Here is a 20,922-nt window from a genome sequence, read left to right as displayed (position 1 = left end):
TCAGCCCCTATGCCTGTCTCAGCACGAACAATGTTCTGTCTGTTCAGGAAATGCGCACTCAATGTTTGGCATTAAGAAGACCAGACGCGCCTGTTAGTAGCAATTAGGGTCGCGGCGGTGCCTCCAACGGCCCTACAGTTAGTGAAGTGCTGACGCTGTATCCTTCCCGCCTACTTTTGTCTGCCGGAAGTTTAGCTGGTTCGCGACTTTACCCTGCATTACGTAAGTGCACCCAGTAGAACTTTCTGGGGATTCATGTGTGTCCCGGTGCCTAGGGCCTACTAAAGCCTTTAACCTTGGGCATCTGTTCTAAAAATCATTACTTCTTGAAAAGCTCGAGAAGTACATAAATGCATTCTGGGTCAAGGCAGCACGGTTCCCGCCAAGTCGATACTGCGACGGACCCAAAGCCAAACTATCACGTGTCCCGTATAGATTCAAGTCAACTCCCGCCGAACCGCCAGTAAAAAGTGTACTCGCGAAGAAACCATATTTGTCTAATGCAGAATCAATAAAAAAAAAGATGCCGTTGAGTGGCTCCCTGCATTTCCCTCATCGCCTCAGGCGTCATCCCTGGCCCGCAGTGTTGCAGCGTCTCCTCCTGCAGCTTCTACCTCGGTCGTAGCAGTGTCTACCCTCATGATTGGACAAATACGTTCATGAAACATGCTTTGCCTGCTGTTTTTCGTTTCCATTCTCCATGTGCGCCTGAGACATGCCTGCGCGCCAGTACAACTACACCGACCCCTACACCAGCTTCCGTTCCATGCAGCACTTAATTAAGTAACACTGATTGATTCTTAACCAAGTCGATAAAGTGGTAAATCATTTAAAGACGAATATAAGGCGAGTAAGTCTACATACACCAAACCGCGAAAGGCTGGAAGTGGCTGTAGACTAAGGCTGCGGATGCTTCGCCTCGAGTGCCCCAAACCGAATGACGACAGCGCGGTAAGGACAAAAAACACTCCAAGGACGATAACTCAAATATTAAAAGAACTCCATTCATAAGAATGGTAACATTTTCTCCGTAGAAAAAAAAATTCAGCTGCAGAACATCTACGAGAGCAGTGGCCGTGGACATCCTACACCCACAAAGGCCTAACCTGAACAGACAGCCCCACTTGTCTGTCGCCCGTAGCAGCTTCATGGTTTACCATTACCTACTAATACAACTAAACGTAAGTAAATCAGAGCGTTATTTTCCCTTCAAGCGAAAATGGGGGGACACCCTGCTCTGCTAGTTCTGGCCACCCTGGTGGCGGCCGCCTTTGTGTCTTTTGTCGGAGCTTTCCAAACTTCGCGAACAAGCTCTGTTATGGGCCCTTCAAGTCTTCACGGGCTGGGATCTTTGAGATCCACAGCTTTGGCTCCTACTAGGCAGATGGGCTCGAGTTCCTTGGCAACTTTCGCCGCCCCACACGTTGTCAGGCAGGCCCAGTCATCCACAGGTGTCTTCGTGAGTAATTCTCGAGTGCAGAGTCATCCGATCTCCCTGAGACATATTTTATGCGGTTTATTTTCGGTGTTCCGCAGATTTCATGATCAGTTGGTGGAAGAGGTGCACTACCACGTGGACAGCATGAGTGGCATCGGTGGCTGTTGTGCTCGCAGGCGAGAAGATCGAAGAGAATCATCTTGGCAGATGAATGCAGAAACCAACTGCTGGAGGGAATTCAGCAAGTTGCTGATGCTGTTCGCGTAAGACGCCGTTCTTGCCTCCCTGAAGCATTTTTCGATTCTAGGTATTCTTGCGTAGTGCCCTGGTTGTTACTTTGGTGGGTTTTTGCGTGTGCACCGTGTAAAGGGCTTGTTGGCATTGGCATGCAGGTAACACTCGGGCCTCGTGGCCGAAACGTGCTATTGGAGAAGGATTACGGGCCGCCGCTGATAGTGAACGACGGAGTTACAATCGCACGGAACATAGAGCTTCCTAATAGGGCACACAATGCAGGAGCGAAGCTTGTGCAGGAAGTTGCCTCAACATCTGACGAATGGGCTGGAGATGGGACTTCTTCCACAACAATCCTCACAGCGGAAATAGCGAAGAAGGTATTATTCATGTCCCCGTTGGTCCCAGGCCTGAACTAGATCGATAAACCCTAGTAGCTGGCAGACCCTAGTGACTTCTGAGCTTCGTGTGTGCATAGGGTGTTGAGTACGTGAACCAAGGCCACAACCCTATTCCTTTACAACGTGGTATTCAAAAGGCTGCGCGCATCATGATGGATGAAGTGAAGAAGCTTGCGAAACCCGTCAACGGTTTCGGCGACTTGCTGAACATCGCGACCGTTGCGACGAGCGGAAACGCGTCAATGGGCGAAGTGATTGCGAAGGCCTTCGACAAACTGGGCAACCACGCTGCGATCGTGCTGGAAAACAACCCATCGCAAGAGGACAACGTAGGCAAAAAATGCTCAACCTCACGACAATCCTTGGACCCACATGAACACCGTTTACGTGTCGGAACGAGAAAAGACATCGCTATAAGTGACACTGCGGTTGTCCTTCTGTTGCAGCTTGAATTCACCGAAGGTTACACCTTTGAGAGGGGCTATAGCTCACCGTACTTCCTGCTCGGCGAGGAGGCAGACTTCATTGAGTGGAAGAACCCCCACGTGATGGTCTGCGACTACAAGATAGAAAGCGCTCAAGCCATGCTGCCGATTCTCGAGCACTTTGTCCGAACTAAGGAGCCACTCGTTATTATTGCTGAGGACTTCTCCACGGACATGCTTCAGACCTGCATCATTAATAGCATGCGGAGGCTGCTCAAAGTGGTGCGTGTTCATAACGGAAAGCGAGACTGTATCGCACACACTTGAGACATCCATAGTGGCGGCGCTCATGCGCAGCTAAATGCGAACATTCATTTCAAATTTGTTCAGGTGACCATCCGTGCCCCTTCGTTCGGTGAGCGGCGCAAAGACTACTTGCGTGACATTGCAGTTGCCACTAATGCCCAACTGATCTCGAAGGATTTAGGGCTCCCACTCGAAGATGCCACTGCCGAGCACATCGGCAGCGCTCAGGGTGTAGTTGTAAGAAAGGATCGAACGTCCATTTTGACAAGGCCTGAATTCCAACAGCAGATCCAAGATAGGTGAGGAGCGGCCGTGCTGCTGGTGTTCATGTATTGTTGGCTGTCACTTTTTGGCACTTCGCATGGCTTATTGCTGGCAGTAATGCATTTCCCCAAAGAAGTGGAGGCTTTTGTTCTACATGGCCATGACTTGTGAACCGCAGAGTTCAGAGACTCCAGGCAGAGATAGACGCAGCCACATCGAAGTTCGACAAGGAAAAATTGGGCGAGCGTGTTGCTGCCCTTTCAGGAGGCATTGCAAGGATTATGGTATGTTGTAAACTATAGACGAAGGATTTCTCTGCTTGCTTGCTACTTAACGTAGGAGTCAACAGCCAGTTCAAATTATGCAATTTCTTGCTTCTGCATGAGGTCTGCAGATTGGCGCGTCCACGGAGACAGAGCAGAAAGAAAAGAAGCTGCGGTACGAAGACGCCATCAATGCAGTTCGAGCTGCCATTGAAACTGGGTACGTGCCTGGCGGCGGCGTGACGTACCTCGCGCTTAGCACCGAGCAATTCCGGAAGACAGTCCTCGACACGGTGGAGAAGACCGCTAGAGAGGAGATGAAGGGAGTCGATGAGTCAACTGGCGAGGAGTTCCAAGTTGTTGGTAAGAGCTGTCTGTGACGCTCTCAGTTCCTGCTGCCTGTGCTTCACAGTGCAACTGCGGCATGGTGTGTGGCTTTCGCAGAGGAAATGGAAAGTGAAATCGAGCTGCAAAAGGCAGGAGCCACCATTGTGGCGGATTCGATGGCATCTATAACTAAACAAATAGCATCAAACGCGGGTACGTCCTACGTACAGAAACGCACACTGCCCTGTGCACTGTCCAGTTCGTTTTCGATACATGTATGCAATCATGTTTTCTGTCTTCGTGTGATTGTTGCCCTCAGGCCTTGACGGCGACAGAGTGGTAAACGCAATATTAAATGCCAAGAAGCCTTTCGGATTTGGCTGGAATGCAAAAACAAACAGATTTGGCGACATGATTAGCCAGGGCGTCATTGACCCGGCAAAAGTGTGCATCTCCGCCATAGAACACTCCACTTCAGTCGCGGGACTTGTTCTCACAACAGAGGGCATGATGATTGAAGAAGAGCAAGAGGCGAACAAGACTCCTCAGGAAGAAGCCGAACTGTGATCGGCGGATCGCGAGGTGTTCATTGCCAGGGAGGAATGCCGAGTGCGAGGTCATTTTGCCTTGCTTTCGGCGAAAACGATTAAGCAAGTTGCTTAAGCTGGTGACCTTGACCAGAGGCATCGAAAACTAGCGAACAGCTATCTCAACTGCAGAAACCTGTTCTGGGTAGCGTTTGTGGAGGATGTTGCACAGCTTGTGTCGGCTTACTCCCCAGCTCTGATCAAACGGGTCATCTGTCTCAATCTGCGGCCAAGTTCGTCAGAGTTTTTGCCGCCAGCATTGATACTCTTGTCTTACGGTGCTTCCAAACGTAACAGTCACCGAGTCTTTGTCGTGAGGCACGACGACTTCGATCGGTGTAGAAAACTTTCCTTCACCAACGGGGCCTAAGATGACCAGTGGTCACGCGCAGAGCCCCGAGTGTAGGCCAGCTGGGGAAGTTACCTCCACAGGCATTTACTGCTTTTTGTTCAAAATCTTGTGAGTGTCTGGTGCGGCGGCCAAATTCATCTTTTTCAAAATGTTGAGTGCTGCAGCCATACCGCTCAGTCCAGGAGTACACGAGCTCGCCGCCCGGCCCTTTGTCCAGCAAGTGCGAGCTAAGATGTTCTCTGCAGTTTTTCGATCTCTCGCCGTACCAACATCAAGCCGCATGAAGCCGGTCTCTCCCACCTGGAGTCTTGCAAATAGACTAGGGCTTGCACAGCGTCTTAGGAAATAGTCTTATTACCCAAGCATCAATAAAGTGAAAAGTGGCCTTGACCCGCAACTCCGTGTGGGGCGGCAGGCGACCGAAACTCTTGCTTATTTCTCCCTGATATCTTGTTAGTTGAATTCCTAGTCAAGTGCAGTTGGGCGCATACCTTCGCAAACTTCCCATAGCCTCCCAACATGGATATCCCAGCGCATGACGACACAATCTCCTGTGCCGCTGCTCTGCAATTAGTGTTTCCTTTGCCTGGTCCGCAGGATCTGCAGCCAACCTGGGTTGTCCCAACCTTCAGCTTTCCCTGCGGAGAAGTCTTCGCGGTGCGTTGTGCGAAATTGTGGAACGCCGTGGACCAGCAAGGGTCCTTGAAGATTTAAAGAGCTGATTATTCATATTAACGCAAGATGGGATATGAAGATAGCATTCAATAACACCTGGTCGAAACATTGGCATAGATGCTCATGGTGTCTTCGTTGTCCACGCTCAGTATGGTTGCTCGTGGGCTTGCTATGATGAAGTTCCCCGATCCATCAATGCCCATTTGAAACTGATCGGGCTCATTCCCAATGCCAATCATTGCATTTCTTCCGCTTGCTGGGGCTACGCGCAGCCGTCCGACTACCATGCCCGCCTGCGCCGTGGGGGGCTCTGCACCAACAAGTACCATGTTGTACAGCGCTGCAGCTGCGGCAAACGCTGCTGAATGTAACATTGTCGCAAACTAAAATATCAAGCCTTGCAAATGCTCTCTGCGTCTGGCAATGCGAGAATAATCTGAACGAATCTGCTGCTCGCTAGTCTGGGATGTACGTCCACTTTCACTATGGACAAACTGCCTCATTGGAAGCTGAGAGCATGCATCGAAAAGCATCTCAGCTCTGCAGAGTTTTCTCTAAAAAACATTTAAAAAGGGTCTGCCTTCATGGCTCAACCACAGATCGCAAACTATTCGCTTCCACTGTAAAAACCCAGCAAAAAAGGAACTACCGTTTCCACACGCTGGCGTTCTCAGCCCTAGCTAAAAAACAAACGTCCTCAAAATCGGAAGGACCCACACCATATTTCGAATTGGTGCTGCGAGCTCTTTGCATGCCGCGACAAAGGTTTTCGTTAGCGCCGAACAAGCTGCTGGCAACTGGCCAACCATGAGGGAACTCACCCTGCTGCGGGATTGTGAGCGAGATGCATCAGGAAGCTTCTTAGGAGCATTCACCAGCTTTTGAGTCTGTATTAGCTTCCGCCATTCTGGAGAAGTACTCAACAAAGGCCGACACAGCCCCATTTCGCCGCTCGTCCTGCAAAATGCACCTCGCAGCAAATGCTCGCGGGCAAACTGCAAGTGCTTGCAAATGCAAAAGTCAAGCCACAAGTAAGTTTCTGTGGAGATTTCAAACAAGACAATCGTGAGTGCAAGCCCACCGTCTCTGCCCACTGCATTTGCAGCCGGTCACGCCCATTGTGGACTGCGACAAGAGACAAAAATTCAATAATGATTCCGCCTCCCTCCATCTGCCTGAGTTTCAGCTGGGGGCCGAAGTCGCAGAATTCGGGTGTCTCGAGAGACAGGGGAGCCGGCGCTTCGCCACTCGCGCTGCGCTGCCTCCGCTGCTGCTCATAAGCTTTCCTGCACTGAACAATGTAGTCCATGAACAGATGGAGAAGCTGCTGAAACACTGCAGCTTCCATCTCCACTTCATGCCGATAGCGCAGCGAAAGCAACTGAATGCAGCGCGGCGGGACTCTTGCTGCAGCAGCAGCCGCTGCAGCAGCTGTCCCCACCCCTGCAGCAGACGGTGCAAATTGAATTTCTTCTTTGTTTCCCGGGGAAACCCCTGCGCAGTCTGCTGCTGCAGCGCGGGGCCCGCTGGGCGCTGCAGCGTGCCCCTGTTTGCTGCTGCAGTGCTTGAGGCTCCCACAGCCGTTGGCTGCTGCTGCTGCTGCTGCAGCCACGAGGCTGTCTAAGTCCATCAGGAGGTGCAGGTCTTCGGCGGGAGTCTCAGCGCACAGCTCTTTGCTGCTGCTTTCCTTTTCTGCTGCCTCGCCCGCTTCTTCTTTTGCTGCACTTCTTTTTGAAACTCGAAAGAACAAAGAGGGGGGGGGGAAGCAATAGGGTGAAACTGAAGAGCAGCGGGGCCCTTGGGCGCTCGCCGAGGACTGCGGCAAGTACCTTCGCATTACTGGAGACTCCAGTAAAGCTGTCAACTGAAAACGAACACAACATAAGCCCCCACTTTGGCTTGCCCGCTGGATCCGTCGAAGAGCAAATGCATCTGCCCCCGCACACGCAACAGGCAGCAGCAGTGGAAAGCGGCAGCAGCAGCAGAAGCAAATTCAAAATTAGCTGGCTTATAGACCAATATATTGTCTGCCATCCTCTGTTTGCGGTGTTAATTCCACTTTTTCAACATTTTTCGGAGTTACTTACGGCGGGATCCTCACACTCCCAGAGCGCCTCTCTTGAATTGGCAGCTGCAGCTGCAGAAGTTTCCTTAGGCGCTGCCAAAGTGCGGCGGAAGCAAAGATCGTGAATGTAGACAGAGACGCGGGGCTCTGTCTTGTCGAGAGGCACTGAGACTGTCTGCCCCGAAGGCGGAGTGTGCACGGGAACTCCGAGTTCCCGGTGCAGCACTCGCGCCAGTTTCAGCATTCCCTCTTTCTCGCCGTGAACCAGCATAATGGCTTTTGGCTGCAAATGCCTCGCCAGCTGCTGGATCCCTGTAGTGTCTGCATGCGCCGAGAAGGACATGTACCTCACCTTGCACAGCACCTTCAGCCGCGTCCTTGCGTCCAGCGGAATGTCTCGTTGTCCTGCGCCACCGCGAACAGCCCTTCTCTTAAATTAAAGCATCCAGTTTCCTCTTAGTTGCCATTCACTGTCATATTTCAACTATTAAGGTGCAACAAAAACTAAAGCATGCAGCTTCTTCTTAGCTGCTAATCCACTGTCACATTTCAACTAGAAAGGCGCAACAAAAATTAGAGCATGCAATTTTCTCTCAGCTTCCAATTAACTGTCACATTTCAACTATAAAAGTGCAACAAAGATCAGACCATGCAGTCTCCTCTCAGCTGCCAATTCATTGTCACATTTCAACTATTAAGAAGAAACAGAAATTAAGGCATGTTTTTTCCTCTTGGCTGCCAATTCACTTTCACATTTCAACTATTAACAAGAAGCAAAGATTAAAGCATGCAGTTTCACTGTCACATTTCAACTATTAGTGTGTAAAAACAGGGCTGCGGGCCTTCGCGCCGCAGAGTGCTGCGGCTTACCATCTATGAGCATCGCCCCCACAGTGCCCCGCACGCAATACCCCGGAAGCAACACGAGATTTTCCGGCCCCCCAGCCCACAGCTTCAAAGCCTTCAAGGCCAGGCCCCCGTGGAGCATCCCGGGGGTTGCAAGCAGCACCATGGGAGTGGGGGACGTGAGCACTTCGGGCGGCAGCGTGGAGATGTGGGAGAAGTCGAAAGCCCCGAACTCGCCGGCTGAGACGAGCAGTCAAAGGGCAACTCAAGAGGTTCAAAAGGAGGCAAATAGTGGGAACTTCGTGTTCAATTTGCTGCAGTTTGAAGTGCAACTCCTGGGCCTACGCACCCGACCCCGGAGAATCATCCTCGACTTGGTCAGCAAATGCATTCTGCTGCGCATTCGCGCCGCCTAGGCGGTGCAGCAAGTCGCTGCCAGTCCACTGTACGTACAGCTTGTAGTACTTGTTGGCCTTTTCCGTCATGCCGCCTCCAAAGTAAATCGGGTACTGCAGCTGCATGCGCTGCCAGTAGGAGTTCAGCAGCATGCACAGCTCTTGGGCTCTTCCCACGGCAAAGACCGGAATCAGCACTTTGCCCTTGAAGCAAAAACGCAGAGAAGTGCAGCATGTGAAATGACTAAGGGCTTGCTTCAAGCGCCGCGCGTCTGCTGCTGCAGCGCATGCAGGGGGAAGAGACAACAAATTCAACAAAAACTGGATCTAAATGGCATGAATTCATTATTGTCGCACTCCTTTCTTCAGCGCGTCGTGCACAGCGTCGCAAAACTCCCTCTCCGTTATTCTCTTCGAGGGCCGCACAAACGAAGCGTATGTACACTCGCTAATCAGCAAGTCCGGCTGCAGCCTCGGAATGCTCGCGCTGCCCAAATGTCTGTCGGGAGAAGTGTTGAAATCTCCTGCATGCAAATGAACTTCTAGCGAAACCTAGTACTTTTCTTAAAGAAAAATTAGACTTTTAAGGTGATTTGCAATACTCGACAGTTCAAACTCAGTCAGAAACTGAAAGCAGCGGGGAAGCGAGACTACGCTGTACAGACAGTGCACGGAAAGCCGCGGGGTAGCGGGACTACGCTGTACAGACACTGGACGAGTAAGGAGTCATTTTGACTGCATTTTCAGATGCAAAGAATGCACTATGCTGCTTCAAATAAGTAAAGAATGTGGTACCTGTGTACACGATCGAAGGGCCTCCAGGGAGCTGCGCATGCAACATGGCAGCCCCCAAAACGTGGCCAGCGTAGTAAGGAGTCACTGTCCACCCCCCCGCCTCCCAAGACTCGTGCAGCCGCAGAGCCACACAGCGGCGCATGCAGCGCTGCGCCTCCGCCTCAGTGTAGTTCCACTGTTCTTGCGAAGAAGCGCCAGGGCCCCCCACCCTGCCTTCGCCGCTGGCGCTGCTGCCGCTGCTGCTGAGGCCCGCGTCTCTGCTGCTGCTGCTGAGGCTCGCGTCTCTGCTGCTGCTGCTCAGGCTCGCGTCTCTGCTGCCGCCTTCGGCTGCAGCACACAGCCGCAGCTGCAAACAAAGACGCGAGGCTCTGCAGGCCAAAAGACTCAGCAGCAGCAGCAGCAGCAGCAGCAACGCTGCGGGGCTGCGCCCCACACAACTTGCTGCTTACCCTCAGACAGCAGCTGCTGCCGCCCCCGGAAAGCCGCCTCTTTAAAGATGCGCGCGCTGTCCAGCAGCAGCACTGGACTCAGCGCGCGGGTGGGGAAAGTCATGGCTATTGGGTTTCGGTATCTGCAAAGCCGCACAGCCAGCAGCACGAGACCGCAAGCAGCAAGTGCTGAAGAAAGCTGCCAAAGTCTCCGGGATTCTTGGTCAGGAAATCCACGAAAATCCTTTCAAACATGTCCCAATGCTTTGTTTGTGCAAAAAGAGCGAAGAGCAGCTGTCTGTGGCTCCGAAGACCCAGCTTCCTCTGGCGTTCGCTGCTGCTGTACATACACCCTACGGGGCACGCAGGGCCGCAAGGACTCGCGGGGAGAAACAGTTTTCATTCTTACCCAAGACGTTCTGTAAATGAAGGCAAAGAGCCGCAGTGGTCCATGTGGAAGTGGGAAATGAGAGTGGCGTCTGTACAGCAGGCGAAGAGCGGCGAAGGCGCGAGCAGGGCCTCCTCCATTGTCTGCAAATCATCTTTTCCACTTTTTTGCGGAGCCAACTGAAGCAGCAAATTCAAAAGTGGCAGCTTTCTCGCTTGCTTGGCGCCCAAGTGGCTGCCGCAGTCGAACAGCAGCCCCCTCTCGCCGCGCTGTACGTACACCGCACTGCGCCCAACATCCTGGCCGGCACCAAGCACGGTAACCCTCAGCACATCTGCGGGAAACGTTATTTTTGAAGCATTATTTGCATTTATATTGCAATTAAGCGTCAAATAAATGCGCTTTGAAGCTCTTTGGACTGCCGGAGGCAGCAACACGGGGCCCCGCGACCCCGGAGCACCCCTCAAGTGCCCATCGCATGCAGCAGCCCTTCCCCGCCAGTCGCCTCCTCTAAAGCCTCCCAAAGAGCCTTTTTCTGCACTTTGGAGGAGCGAAGCTGCTGCTGCTGGCGGCTGCTGCAGCGGCTGGCTTTGCTGAAGACTGTGCGCAGTTTGCTGCTGCTGCTGCTGCTGCTGCTGCTGCGTCTGCGGATCTTGGCAACTCTGAGACTGAGGAGGACGCTGCATGGCCCGCTCGCGTTCGGGTCTCAGGCGCAAACCAACGCGTCGAGGCTCTGCACATCAATTGCTGGAAGCAGTTTCATTAAATTTGAACAAAATTTGATTTGCGCATTTCTGCAAAGTCGATGGCCCAGGTGGCCTGCGGGAGGGGCCCCAAGGAGAAGAGGGCATTTGTAGCTCCGGCGGGCCCGGGGCTTTCTTTTCGGCGTAAAACGCGCAATTTCTTGAATAAAAATTCAGTTTATTGTTTAAAAATGCATGCAGACTATATCTTTTGCTGCTGCTTCGAAGGAGAACTGGCACGGCCCAGGGGCCCTGGGGCTGGCCCCCAAAGATCTCCAGACCCACAGAAGACCCGCTTACTAGCGTGGCTTTGGAGGCCCCTCTTCTAGCCTTCTTAGTTTCGGGGAAGGCTCGCAGTTACGCAGTTCATTCTTTTCAAGTTGCAGGGGAAAGGGGGGCGGCGACTGCTGCTGCAGTTTCCGAGCCGCCCCACGCAGCAGCAAACCCAGAGCCTTCACCAAGATCTCAGCCAGGCCGATATTCTATTTTCAGCTTTTTAAAAGTAAACAGCAGCAGCATTTACGCGGGAGATTCGGCCTACTGGCGCACACTCGCGCCTTCTGCCCGGTGTCTGTACACCCGGCAAGCAGCAGAGCCTTTCCGGGCTTCCGCAAGTTTCCCGCACAAAATATATTGCAACAAAACCACTGCAGCAAAATGGCCAAACGAAGAGCCCGGGGGGGCCCCAAAGCCGCAGGAGGCCCCTCAAAGGGCTCCGCTATCACCCGCGGCACAGCCTCGACTCTGCCGAATCGCCAGCTGCCAGAGAACAAGAAACCCGGTGGGTCTTCCGGCCTTTTGAACTTGAAATCTGAAAAGTTGAACTTTTTTTGGCCTGGAATGTTCAGCTTTCGTTTGACTGGCATGCGTGTGCATGCATAGCCGTGGAACACGCACTAGAAGCTGCTGCGCAGATCAGTGGCTTCCTTGCATTCCCTCTTCACCTGAAACCCCGAATTGTTTCGTGAAGTGTTCGAAGCAGTTCAGAAAAGCTTGCCGAAGTGCTTGTTTAAAGCAGTTCCGAAAAACTTGTTGAAGCACTTGTTCAACTTTGGCTGCAGGCCACTACCGCTCTGCAAGCAAAATCCGACTGCTGCACATGTACAACTCCAAGCCAAAGTGGCTGCGACCGGGAGGCAAAGAGCCGCAGCCGCTGGCCCCCGCCAGAATCCAGCCTGACCGCCGCTGGTTTGGAAACACCCGCGTGATCGACCAGCAGAAACTTTCAGAGTTCAGAGAAAACATTCAAAAGGCCTCCGCTGACCCCTACACGTGAGGCTGCCCTAGTTAGGACTCCGTCTGCAGATTCATGAAATGTGGAAATAGTTCAAAAGATTGTTAATTAAGGAGCATGGAAACGATTCAAAAGATCCTTAATTAAACAGCATAGATATAATTCAAAAGATTCGAATTAGATAGCATAGAAATGATTTGTAAGATTCTCAATTAAGTAGCACGGAATTGGTTCCTAAGAAAACATTCAAAAGGCCTCCGCTGACCCCTGCACGTGAGGCTCCCCTAGTTAGGCCAGATTCATGAAATGTGGAAGTACTTCAGAAGATTCAAATTTAATAGCTAAAAGTGGTTTAGAAGATTCTCAATTAAATAGCATAAACGTGGTTCTGAATATTCCCATTAAATAGCATCAAAATGGTTCATAAGATTCCCAATTAAATAGCATAAAAGTGGTTCATAATATTGCAAATTGAATAGCATGAAAATGGTTTAGAAGACTCCGAATTGCATGCACAACAGGATTTTGTTTGCGAGCTTCTGCACTCTGGACTGCAGCGTAGTGTTGCGGCGTTCGAAGCTGCCGATGAGTCTTATCAACGATGGCAACGTGGGGGGCAAGAAGGAAGCGCTGGCAGCTGGGGGCGCTTTGCCGAAGTTGAGTGGAGAAGCTCTCCTGGCCATTGAGCCTTTCGAGGGCGTCTTCGGCAGCAAAAAGACCCGCAAGAGGCCCCGCCTGCAGGCTGCGGACCTGGCCACTTTGGCGCTGCAGGTGGGCAGTTGTCTTTGTCTGCAGCTGAAGTACTCGGGGCTGCAGCACTTCGAGCCTGCGGAGAACAGTCTGTGTGGATGTGGGGCCCGTTGCATGCAGGCTGAAGAGAAAGAAGCTGCTTTTCAGAAGTCCATTTCTGCTGGAGATGTGCCGGCAAATGGTGCGGGGGAGGGAGGCCCCGTGGAGTTGATATTCCAGAAGGGCACGAGCCGCAGGATATGGGGAGTGCGCCAGCCCACTCGTTTTGAAGCACAGATCGCAATAGTTTAGGCTCAGAAACTCTCATACTTGAAGTGTTTCTGTTTTTCTGTCTTTGGAGGCATTTGGCGAACTCATTTTCTACTGCTATGTGTTCGCAGGAGTTGTACAAAGTCATTGACTCGTCGGACGTTTTAGTGCAAGTTGTAGACGCGCGTGACCCGATGGGAACGCGGTACGCTGTTGTCTAAAGTTGCAAACTTTAACATAATGACAATTATTATACTAAACAGTATTAACAATGTTCGGCGATGCCCTTGTGAAATACTTTTCTGAGTGCCAAAGGTGCAGCTCGAGGGAAAAGTACATCCCTGCCACAGAGTTTCTTGAGCGATCTTGGGGCGCCTCTGCAAATTTGATGTCCTTGTCTGTGAAGTTGAAGAACTGCATTTTTCGCATATTTTGATGACTTTTATTACTCATGCACATTTCTGTTGTTGTTGCTTGTTTGGTTACGCAGCTGCAGACGCCTTGAAAAGTATTTGAAAGCGCACCGTTCGTCGAAGCACCTGGTGCTGGTCATAAATAAGGCAAGCCACTTGCATGCATTTTCGAAATAGTGAGATTTGCTTTATTTCAAGCTTTGACTGGCCATGGAATGCGGCTTTTAGTGCTGTGTATGCAGGTGGATTTGGTACCTCCTCGTGTTGCACGTTATTGGTTACAGCAACTCAGCAAAGAAATGCCAACTCTGCTGTTGCAAGCCGACAAGAACAAGAAAAATTTCGGAAGAACACAACTCTTTCAGCTTTTAAGGTGGGATTTTTTGGAGATCCTGTGGAAGACTTCTCGGCGGCCTGAATCAGCAACTTTAGCAAAGCCACTTCACTTCTTTTTGCATGTTTCCGACGCAGGCAGTATGGCCAGTTGCTTTCGGATAGAAAGCACGTGTCTATTGGGTTTTTCGGATACCCCAATGTAGGAAAGAGTTCTATTATCAATTTTTTGAAGAGTAAACAAGTGTGCAAGGCGGCGCCAATACCGGGACAGGTTAGTCATGTTTCTTGGATTCCCCCTAAACTTGTTCCTACCCATCTCACAATTTTTGTGTGCCGTTTGTGTCACTATCTGGACCTCAGTGAAAAATTGCATGGTTTGCCATGAACGGGATGCGAAACCTAAACAAATTCTTGCTTGTGTTGCAAAAAAGACTGGCAATGGCTCGCATCATCACCAAATGCGCCTTCGCGTATGCAGCTCACTCGCTGTAGCAGATTTCTCGTATGGATGGAGTTGACACATTATAGCACTCCATTGCTCTTACATGCAAATTTTCGTGGTGTTATTGCAGACCCGAGTGTGGCAATACGTCGCTCTCACTTCCAAGTTGTACCTCATTGACTGCCCAGGAATTGTTCCCATTAGCAGCGATGCGGGAACCGACACCGACAAGGTGCGGCGTAGTCATTCTTTTGCCAGTTAGGTTGAAGTACCTTACGCGGCCCGCAGTGATTAAGTGAAAATAATGCATGAGTCACTAAATTAGATCCGCGGCCTTTTTAAAGAATTCGTTCAAGCTTCATCTGCTGTTTCTACCTACCCGGATCGCGGGTGAAGACACTCTCCGAGCGTTTTTGCATTCTGCCAGGTTATGCGCGGCGTTGTTCGTCCTGAAAGAATCAGTGCCCCTGAGGAGCACATTGGAACTGTTTTGGAGAAAGTCAAGAGGTATATTTCTTTTCTGGTGTCTTGAAGGGAGGGCACTGCATTGGCAACTGTAGTCCAGTAGAGCAAAGCGTTCTCGGTGTTGAATTTGCGCGTCTTCAGGGAAGCTATAGTGGCCCGCTATGGCTTAGATTCCAAAATTTCCTGGGAAGATGCCGAAGAGTTTTTGTCGATCTTGGCTGTGCGACTTGGGAAACTCAAGAAGGGAGGGGAGCCGGACATCTCCACTGCCGCCCGCATCAGTAAGCGCAGCGCAATTCGCATGCGGGGTGCTGCTGGTGTCTTTCCTTTCATTTTGTTCATTGTGCCTCTCCGTTGTGGTTTTTTCTTGTGATGCAGTGCTGTACGACCTCCAGCGGGGCAAACTGCCGTATTACGTGCTGCCTCCCTGCCTAGAGGCTGAAGTTGCAGAGGCAGCTGCAGAGGCCGATGGCACTCCGCTGGACGGAGCAATGGCGGTGCCGGAAGGAGATGCATTAAAGCTAGATGGCAGCTACTCCGGGGATTTAGCAGACAAAGAGGAAATCAACGACTGTGAGGAGGAAGACGGGATTCAGCGGCCAGACAGCGACACTCAGCAAGAGGCTCCGGAAGTGTCAGGTAGTGCTGCAGCAGCATCCACTTCTGAACCAAATAAACGAGCCAGAATCGAGAGCTCTAATAGTTCATAACAACATTTGCGTCGTTTTTCGCTGCATGCATTTTCTGCACGCTCCACCCAATATTTTTTCAAAGCTTGGTGTGCAGTCAGCCGCTTGCTGCGTTGAGCCGAATGCTAAAACAGTGACAACTTATCTGTTCAAAGCTAAGGGGATACTGTGTAAATAACTGAGGCCTTTGGGGATTTATCTAGTTCTGAGGCCGTGCTTAGATCGCTACATGCGCCGCATTAGCACAGCGGGGGAAATCGTGCAACTCTGGGATACCAGAATTCTCAAATTAATAACAAGCGAAGGTTTCTGCAGCAATTGCAGCAAAAGCGGGAAAACGTAGAAGGCACTTTTGGCAGACCCTCTGGTTTATGCATGCCCCATTAAGGCTAGAACTGGAGGCACAGATGATACACTTGGTACCGGAAACGCGCTGCGTTGCAGACAGCCGTGCAAGATGCCACACGGGCACACACCGTGTAGAATGCCAGAAGCCAAACGCCTTTAAATCGCAGGTATTCCGGCAAGGACAAGGCACTGCAACCTAATACTTCTTGGACCGACACAAAGGCAACCAGCTTGAAACAGTTCGCAAAATACAAACGGCATGTTGCTGCAAATTGCCGAAGACAGCCAATTCTCTGCCAGGAAGCTGGACTGCTGCACTTGCTGTGCACAAATACGCACAGCAGTGCACTTTACAGGAGCGCCTTCTGCATGCATTCCAATAAGACCCTGTGGCCCCCGGCAGTCACGGCTCGAGAGCAAAAGAATCTGTTGAGGGCACAGGGCCTTGTGTTTCCTTGCTCGTCTCTGGCGATTTCCCGTGGATCCACCACAAACGAGCCAACACTAAATACATGGCGAGCAGAAGACCAATCATTGGAAGCTGCACGACATACAGCCCTTTCTGGCCAAGGCCAACTGTCAAGTGAAACAGCGGGCTGCACAAAAGAGATAACAGACCTCCAACTAGCTGCACAATGCCGATAAGACGGCCGAAAAACTTTGCTGGAAAATTCTCCTCCACGAACACGAAAACTTGGGAAACGAACAGAGACATGTACACCATGAAGCAGAGCACAGAAATAATGCCGGTAGCCACCGTCTGTTTCAAGCTGAATGCATACGCCAGCACACCTGAAGTATTAACTATTCCCATAACTGCCAAAATGCCAATACTTTCCGACAGCTTGCCCAAAATGATGCAAGGAATGAACGAGAATGGCAGAGCGCTGCCTAGAAACTCCAGAGCAGTCTGTTCCAGAATTCGGTCATGGGCTTCTTGATAAAAGGATGTGATCCATCCAACGGCAATGAAGTAAATGACGATGAGAATGTACCGCTCTGAAAACATGGTTTTCAGAAAACTGTGTTTCGAGAGAGTTCCCACAGCTTGCTGATGGCTCTTCGGCTCAGCTGGCGCCACAGAGGCTGCGTCCAAGCCAAGCTCTCCCGTTTCTTGCGTGGACAAGGGAGGCTCCGCTGGCTCGCCAGCCTGGCTGGACTCTTTGTTCTCTGGCAAGTCACCCTCGAAGACTTTGAATGCCTTGAGAGGCATTACGAGTGCGTCGATCACCAGGAACAGACACGGGCCAAAGCCCACGTACCACCAGCAGCCTGAAATGCCCTCGCCAGTCAAGTAGGAATTCAATATCAGGGGGATGGCGAAAGAGGCAGATGATGCAGATCCTATCAGCGTGATTATCGTGGCAGCGGAGCCGGGAAACAGGCGAGTAACAAGCAAAGTGGGAAGGAAAGCAGTGTCTGCACCAAGACCCATGAAAATAAAACCCAAGTATACGCGCGCGTACGACTCCGCCGTAACTGTGGATATCAGGGACCACGCTATTATGTGGAAACACTGGCCGATCACCGAGGTGATCTTCGGGCCCAGGGTGTCCATCATTGTGCCAGCCAGCGCACTCATTGTGCAATGTGTGGCCAGAGTTATGACAAATAAACTCTGTACGGAAGCATCTTGCTTGTCACATATGTAGTTGTTTCCGAACTCCCGCTGGTCCTCTACAAAGCCCCCCTTCCCGTCGGATTCGCACTTGAAACTGAACACTCCTGCCCTCAGGAGCATTGCAGAAAGCGGAGCCCACCCGAAGTAAACACATCCTGTCATGAATGTCTGGAGTACATAGAGTAAGAGCAGCGCATATCTGTTCAAGTTGAGGGGCGTGGGCTGTTTCGCTCCAGGGAGATCACCACGTGGCAGGAAGCCGCGCAGACTCTTTGGAGAACATGAAAGGCCCTGCTTACTCTCCTTTGTCATTCTGCAATCAAACGAGTATATATTTATAAGGTCCAGTAGCTCTGTGAGGTACTGGAACTGAACCGGGTGTACACGATGGGCTGCGGAGAACAAGTGCGTCAACGAGGAGGCCCCCGATTACGCCGAAGCTAGTCAAAGTATTCGAAAATATGAAGAAAATCTCAGAGTGGAAAACGCTGAAGACTTTTATTGGCAGATTCGGTATTGCCGTGGATCCGCTTACCTCAGCCCACCCAGTCTGATGGACACACGTACTCGTGGGGCGGGCAGCAGGGATATGACCATACCCTACATAAAAAAGTGTTGCTATATGTTTAACAAAAGACTATCCTGTCAAATTTCAGATTTCCTAATTTGTTAGTAATTTCAGGAAGGTAACAATAAGCAAAGTGGGGCAGCGTCGGCGCAAAGAAGCAGCTCGCCTGTTGAAACTCCGGGGTGTTTTGGTTCGGCGTCATCCACAGAGATAACAAACACGCCACTAGACAGAAACGAAAAAGCTGTATTTTTATTTTCATAAACTCTCCTTGAAATATACTAAATGACACGTGCGGCAACCAGAGGAGCCATTCAACACGGACAGGTGTTTATTCGACTGGGTCCGATACTTCGGACTTACTAAAGAGACACGATCCAATAATAACGAAGCGCAAAAAATGTGAAATTTTCCAAAAAAGTGTACAATATGTATAAGGAATTCAATTCGTCATTCTTACCATCGAAATGCGAATATGGCACGAACCCTAAAACAACCTGCAGGATACTAACTGGAAACGGAATAGCGTGACGTTCGACGCACTGAATGCGGCATAAGGCTTTAGATAATGAATAGACAGGTATGTAAATATCATTAAACGCAACATAGACACAGTCTTAGAAGGGGCACTTGCTGAGAAAGTGGACGGGCCGAGGCCACTTCTGCTGGAATGCATAGTATATATAGCAGCTGTTTATGACTTATATCACCAGTAACAGTAGTGCGCAACAGTTTACCAAACTTGGCATTGAGAAAGCTGGAATATGCCACTCCGGATTTACCCTTTGTAACTAGCAGTCAAGCTATCCGTGCATACAGTGCAAATCACTCGGGTATGCGACTGCCAAGGGAATCATAAGATTAGGATTCTGATAATATAACATAAATTATCTGGCATAAATATGATAGAAGGCCAGGAGCTTTGCAAACTCCATGTTCAGCTTCTTCATAAATGCCAAGGTGGTCCCAGTAGGCGTTACAGCGCGGGCATCGCCTTAGTGCAAATTCCAATGAAGTTTCAGCTTAGAAAGCCGTTTGTTAATGAAAAGTGTCTGTGAGTTGTCCAAAACCTTTCATTAAAAGCTACTGAGAAGTAGAACTCGCGGAAATCATTCGTCAGTCTTCTCATCTTCTTGTTTATAGTTGCTAAAGTTTCACCATTTACTGCTTTCTTGCAAGTGTTTTGACCGCTTTCCCAATTCTCACGCATTTGCACTGCAAGTAGCATCACTCTGCTGTTTGCTGTTCAATGCAGAACAAAGAAGAATGCAAATAGTGTAATAAAGACAAAGATTGCAGAAGTATTTCCTTTCCTGCGGGGATATTTATTGCATGCGGAGTTGTGTGCGTGTTGGGGAAACTTTCCACGAGCTCGTGGCAGCAGCGTTGCTTCCCTTTTAGGTGGTTTTGTGCGAAATTTTGCAGGTTTTTATTTTGATGGATTCACTTGTTTTAAACAAACAAAGAACAAAGACACCTTTGAGCTGAAATTACGGCGTTTCAAGGCGCGACTTCTACACTGTCTCAAGCCCATAGGCTCCTGAGCTAGTGAAGCTGGTCCGCCCTACAGTGTTTTTCAGAAAGGCCGTTGAAATGAGTCAAATAAGTTTATTCTTTTAAAGTAAGACCCTCAGGCACACTCTCAGAGGGCATAGCTGAAGCTGGGCTCTTCATAGAAAAGCTGCACAAGCTTCCGCTGCGAGTTTCTGAGGTGACCCACACGGAAAACATTTTCCTTGTGCCTTCGGGGGCATGCAAAGAGGAAAAGGTTCTAAATTAATTGAATAGTGACATGTAGCAGGCTTTGCCGCCAATTGCACTGCAAAAAGGGTCTTTGCCAGGCTGCAGAGTTCGCTTCGTGTTTGTCCCTACGTGTCTGTAGCTCGCGGCCAGTGAGGCCGTACCTTCGCGTGCACTTAGACATTCCTTTAAGGCTTCTTTAGCCACTTAATTGCATTCTAGATAGTCCTAAGTTTTGGTGTTTTAGCTCTAGCGGCCAAATTGCCTGTTAGCGTGCAGGTCAAGCGGCGACGGAGACGTCTTGAATACGTAGAGGCCCCGTGGAGAGTTCCGGGGGAGCGAGAGAGGCTCCGTGCGTGTAAGAAAGGCGTTAAATATTTCTTTGGTTAGGAAATGCAAAAGGAGTGTCAATTGTGAATTACTTATTTCGGAGGAAGTACTGAAGCTGCGGCAGGGCAGCGCCTGCAGCCAAGTGTGAACCGTTTGCGTGGCTACCTGTTTCGGCTGCGAACGCCTAAATGCTCTGTAGCACTTTTGCAGAAGACTTGCAGAAGACGAAGGAAGAAATGCTATTGAATTAGCAAAAGTGTTTCTTGGAGGAAAAAGTGGGAGTGTAGCTGTTGGGATTGGACGTCGTCAGCGAAGCAGCTGATGCGCATGAGGAGGACTCGGCAGCGGTTAGGCTGTTTGTGCGCAAACGTCGGGTTCCGTTAATCTTTCTTTCTCGAATCGGAAAAAAGTGGTTTTTGTTTTTTGAACTGGGGAGCATTTGGCTGTGGAAAGTCTTTTAGCAGCGCAAGTCGCGGCGGCGGAACACAGCACAGCCCTTATAATCGCGTCGCAGCAGCCAGAGCCCTGCGGTGTACCGGCACCTTGGGAAGGGAATTTGCGGGGAGTAGCCATCTGCTGGAAATGGAAGGGGATGGGGTAGAAGTGGATTTCGGAAGAGTAGCGGATTGCGAGGTAGTGAAGGGTTTAAGGGTGTAATAGCCCACAGAGCTGCTAATGCTCTAGACGGCGGAGCCTGCGGGTGCAACTGTTGCAAGTTCTGCTGCGCCGCCTTTCCCGCGCCTCTTGGCCATTTTTTTTGGATTTTGTGTTTCTTTTGCAATTTTCTCTCTTGCGCCTCTGCGGA

At 50.6% G+C, this 20,922-nt stretch overlaps 5 protein-coding genes across 5 annotated transcripts; 2 read left to right on the top strand and 3 right to left on the bottom strand.

Annotated features, from left to right (window-relative positions):
* Nucleotides 1-1,219: 1,219 nt before the first annotated feature.
* Nucleotides 1,220-4,225, top strand: ETH_00008485 (TCP-1/cpn60 chaperonin family protein, putative; the record flags this gene model as incomplete). The annotated part of the gene is made up of 10 exons (XM_013378510.1): nucleotides 1,220-1,459; nucleotides 1,615-1,701; nucleotides 1,831-2,052; nucleotides 2,151-2,402; nucleotides 2,520-2,780; nucleotides 2,889-3,103; nucleotides 3,247-3,352; nucleotides 3,463-3,694; nucleotides 3,776-3,871; nucleotides 3,978-4,225. The coding sequence occupies 10 exons, from the start codon at nucleotides 1,220-1,222 to the stop codon at nucleotides 4,223-4,225; spliced, it is 1,959 nt and encodes a 652-aa protein (XP_013233964.1).
* Nucleotides 4,226-5,358: 1,133 nt separating this feature from the next.
* ETH_00008480 (uncharacterized protein) lies at nucleotides 5,359-5,646 on the bottom strand (the record flags this gene model as incomplete). Its single annotated transcript, XM_013378509.1, has 1 exon — nucleotides 5,359-5,646. One exon carries the CDS (start codon nucleotides 5,644-5,646, stop codon nucleotides 5,359-5,361), a length of 288 nt encoding a protein of 95 aa, XP_013233963.1.
* Nucleotides 5,647-6,133: 487 nt separating this feature from the next.
* ETH_00008475 (RNA-metabolising metallo-beta-lactamase domain-containing protein, putative) lies at nucleotides 6,134-10,875 on the bottom strand (the record flags this gene model as incomplete). Its single annotated transcript, XM_013378508.1, has 9 exons — nucleotides 6,134-6,229; nucleotides 6,354-7,136; nucleotides 7,360-7,742; nucleotides 8,208-8,423; nucleotides 8,533-8,782; nucleotides 8,936-9,102; nucleotides 9,374-9,700; nucleotides 9,823-9,944; nucleotides 10,211-10,875. 9 exons carry the CDS (start codon nucleotides 10,873-10,875, stop codon nucleotides 6,134-6,136), a joined length of 3,009 nt encoding a protein of 1,002 aa, XP_013233962.1.
* Nucleotides 10,876-11,589: 714 nt separating this feature from the next.
* Nucleotides 11,590-15,531, top strand: ETH_00008470 (nucleolar GTP-binding protein NOG2, putative; the record flags this gene model as incomplete). Its single annotated transcript, XM_013378507.1, has 11 exons — nucleotides 11,590-11,713; nucleotides 11,994-12,204; nucleotides 12,724-13,162; nucleotides 13,297-13,370; nucleotides 13,656-13,725; nucleotides 13,821-13,951; nucleotides 14,050-14,185; nucleotides 14,487-14,588; nucleotides 14,784-14,863; nucleotides 14,963-15,102; nucleotides 15,200-15,531. The coding sequence occupies 11 exons, from the start codon at nucleotides 11,590-11,592 to the stop codon at nucleotides 15,529-15,531; spliced, it is 1,839 nt and encodes a 612-aa protein (XP_013233961.1).
* Nucleotides 15,532-16,261: 730 nt separating this feature from the next.
* ETH_00008465 (uncharacterized protein) lies at nucleotides 16,262-17,791 on the bottom strand (the record flags this gene model as incomplete). The annotated part of the gene is made up of 1 exon (XM_013378506.1): nucleotides 16,262-17,791. The coding sequence occupies one exon, from the start codon at nucleotides 17,789-17,791 to the stop codon at nucleotides 16,262-16,264; it is 1,530 nt and encodes a 509-aa protein (XP_013233960.1).
* Nucleotides 17,792-20,922: the final 3,131 nt, after the last annotated feature.

The sequence above is a fragment of the Eimeria tenella genome, genomic scaffold (genome assembly GCF_000499545.2).
Source record: "Eimeria tenella Houghton genomic scaffold, Eth_scaff9, whole genome shotgun sequence".
NCBI lineage: Eukaryota > Apicomplexa > Conoidasida > Eucoccidiorida > Eimeriidae > Eimeria > Eimeria tenella.
Note: the sequence above shows the minus strand (reverse complement) of the source record. Positions and strands in the feature narration are given on the sequence as shown.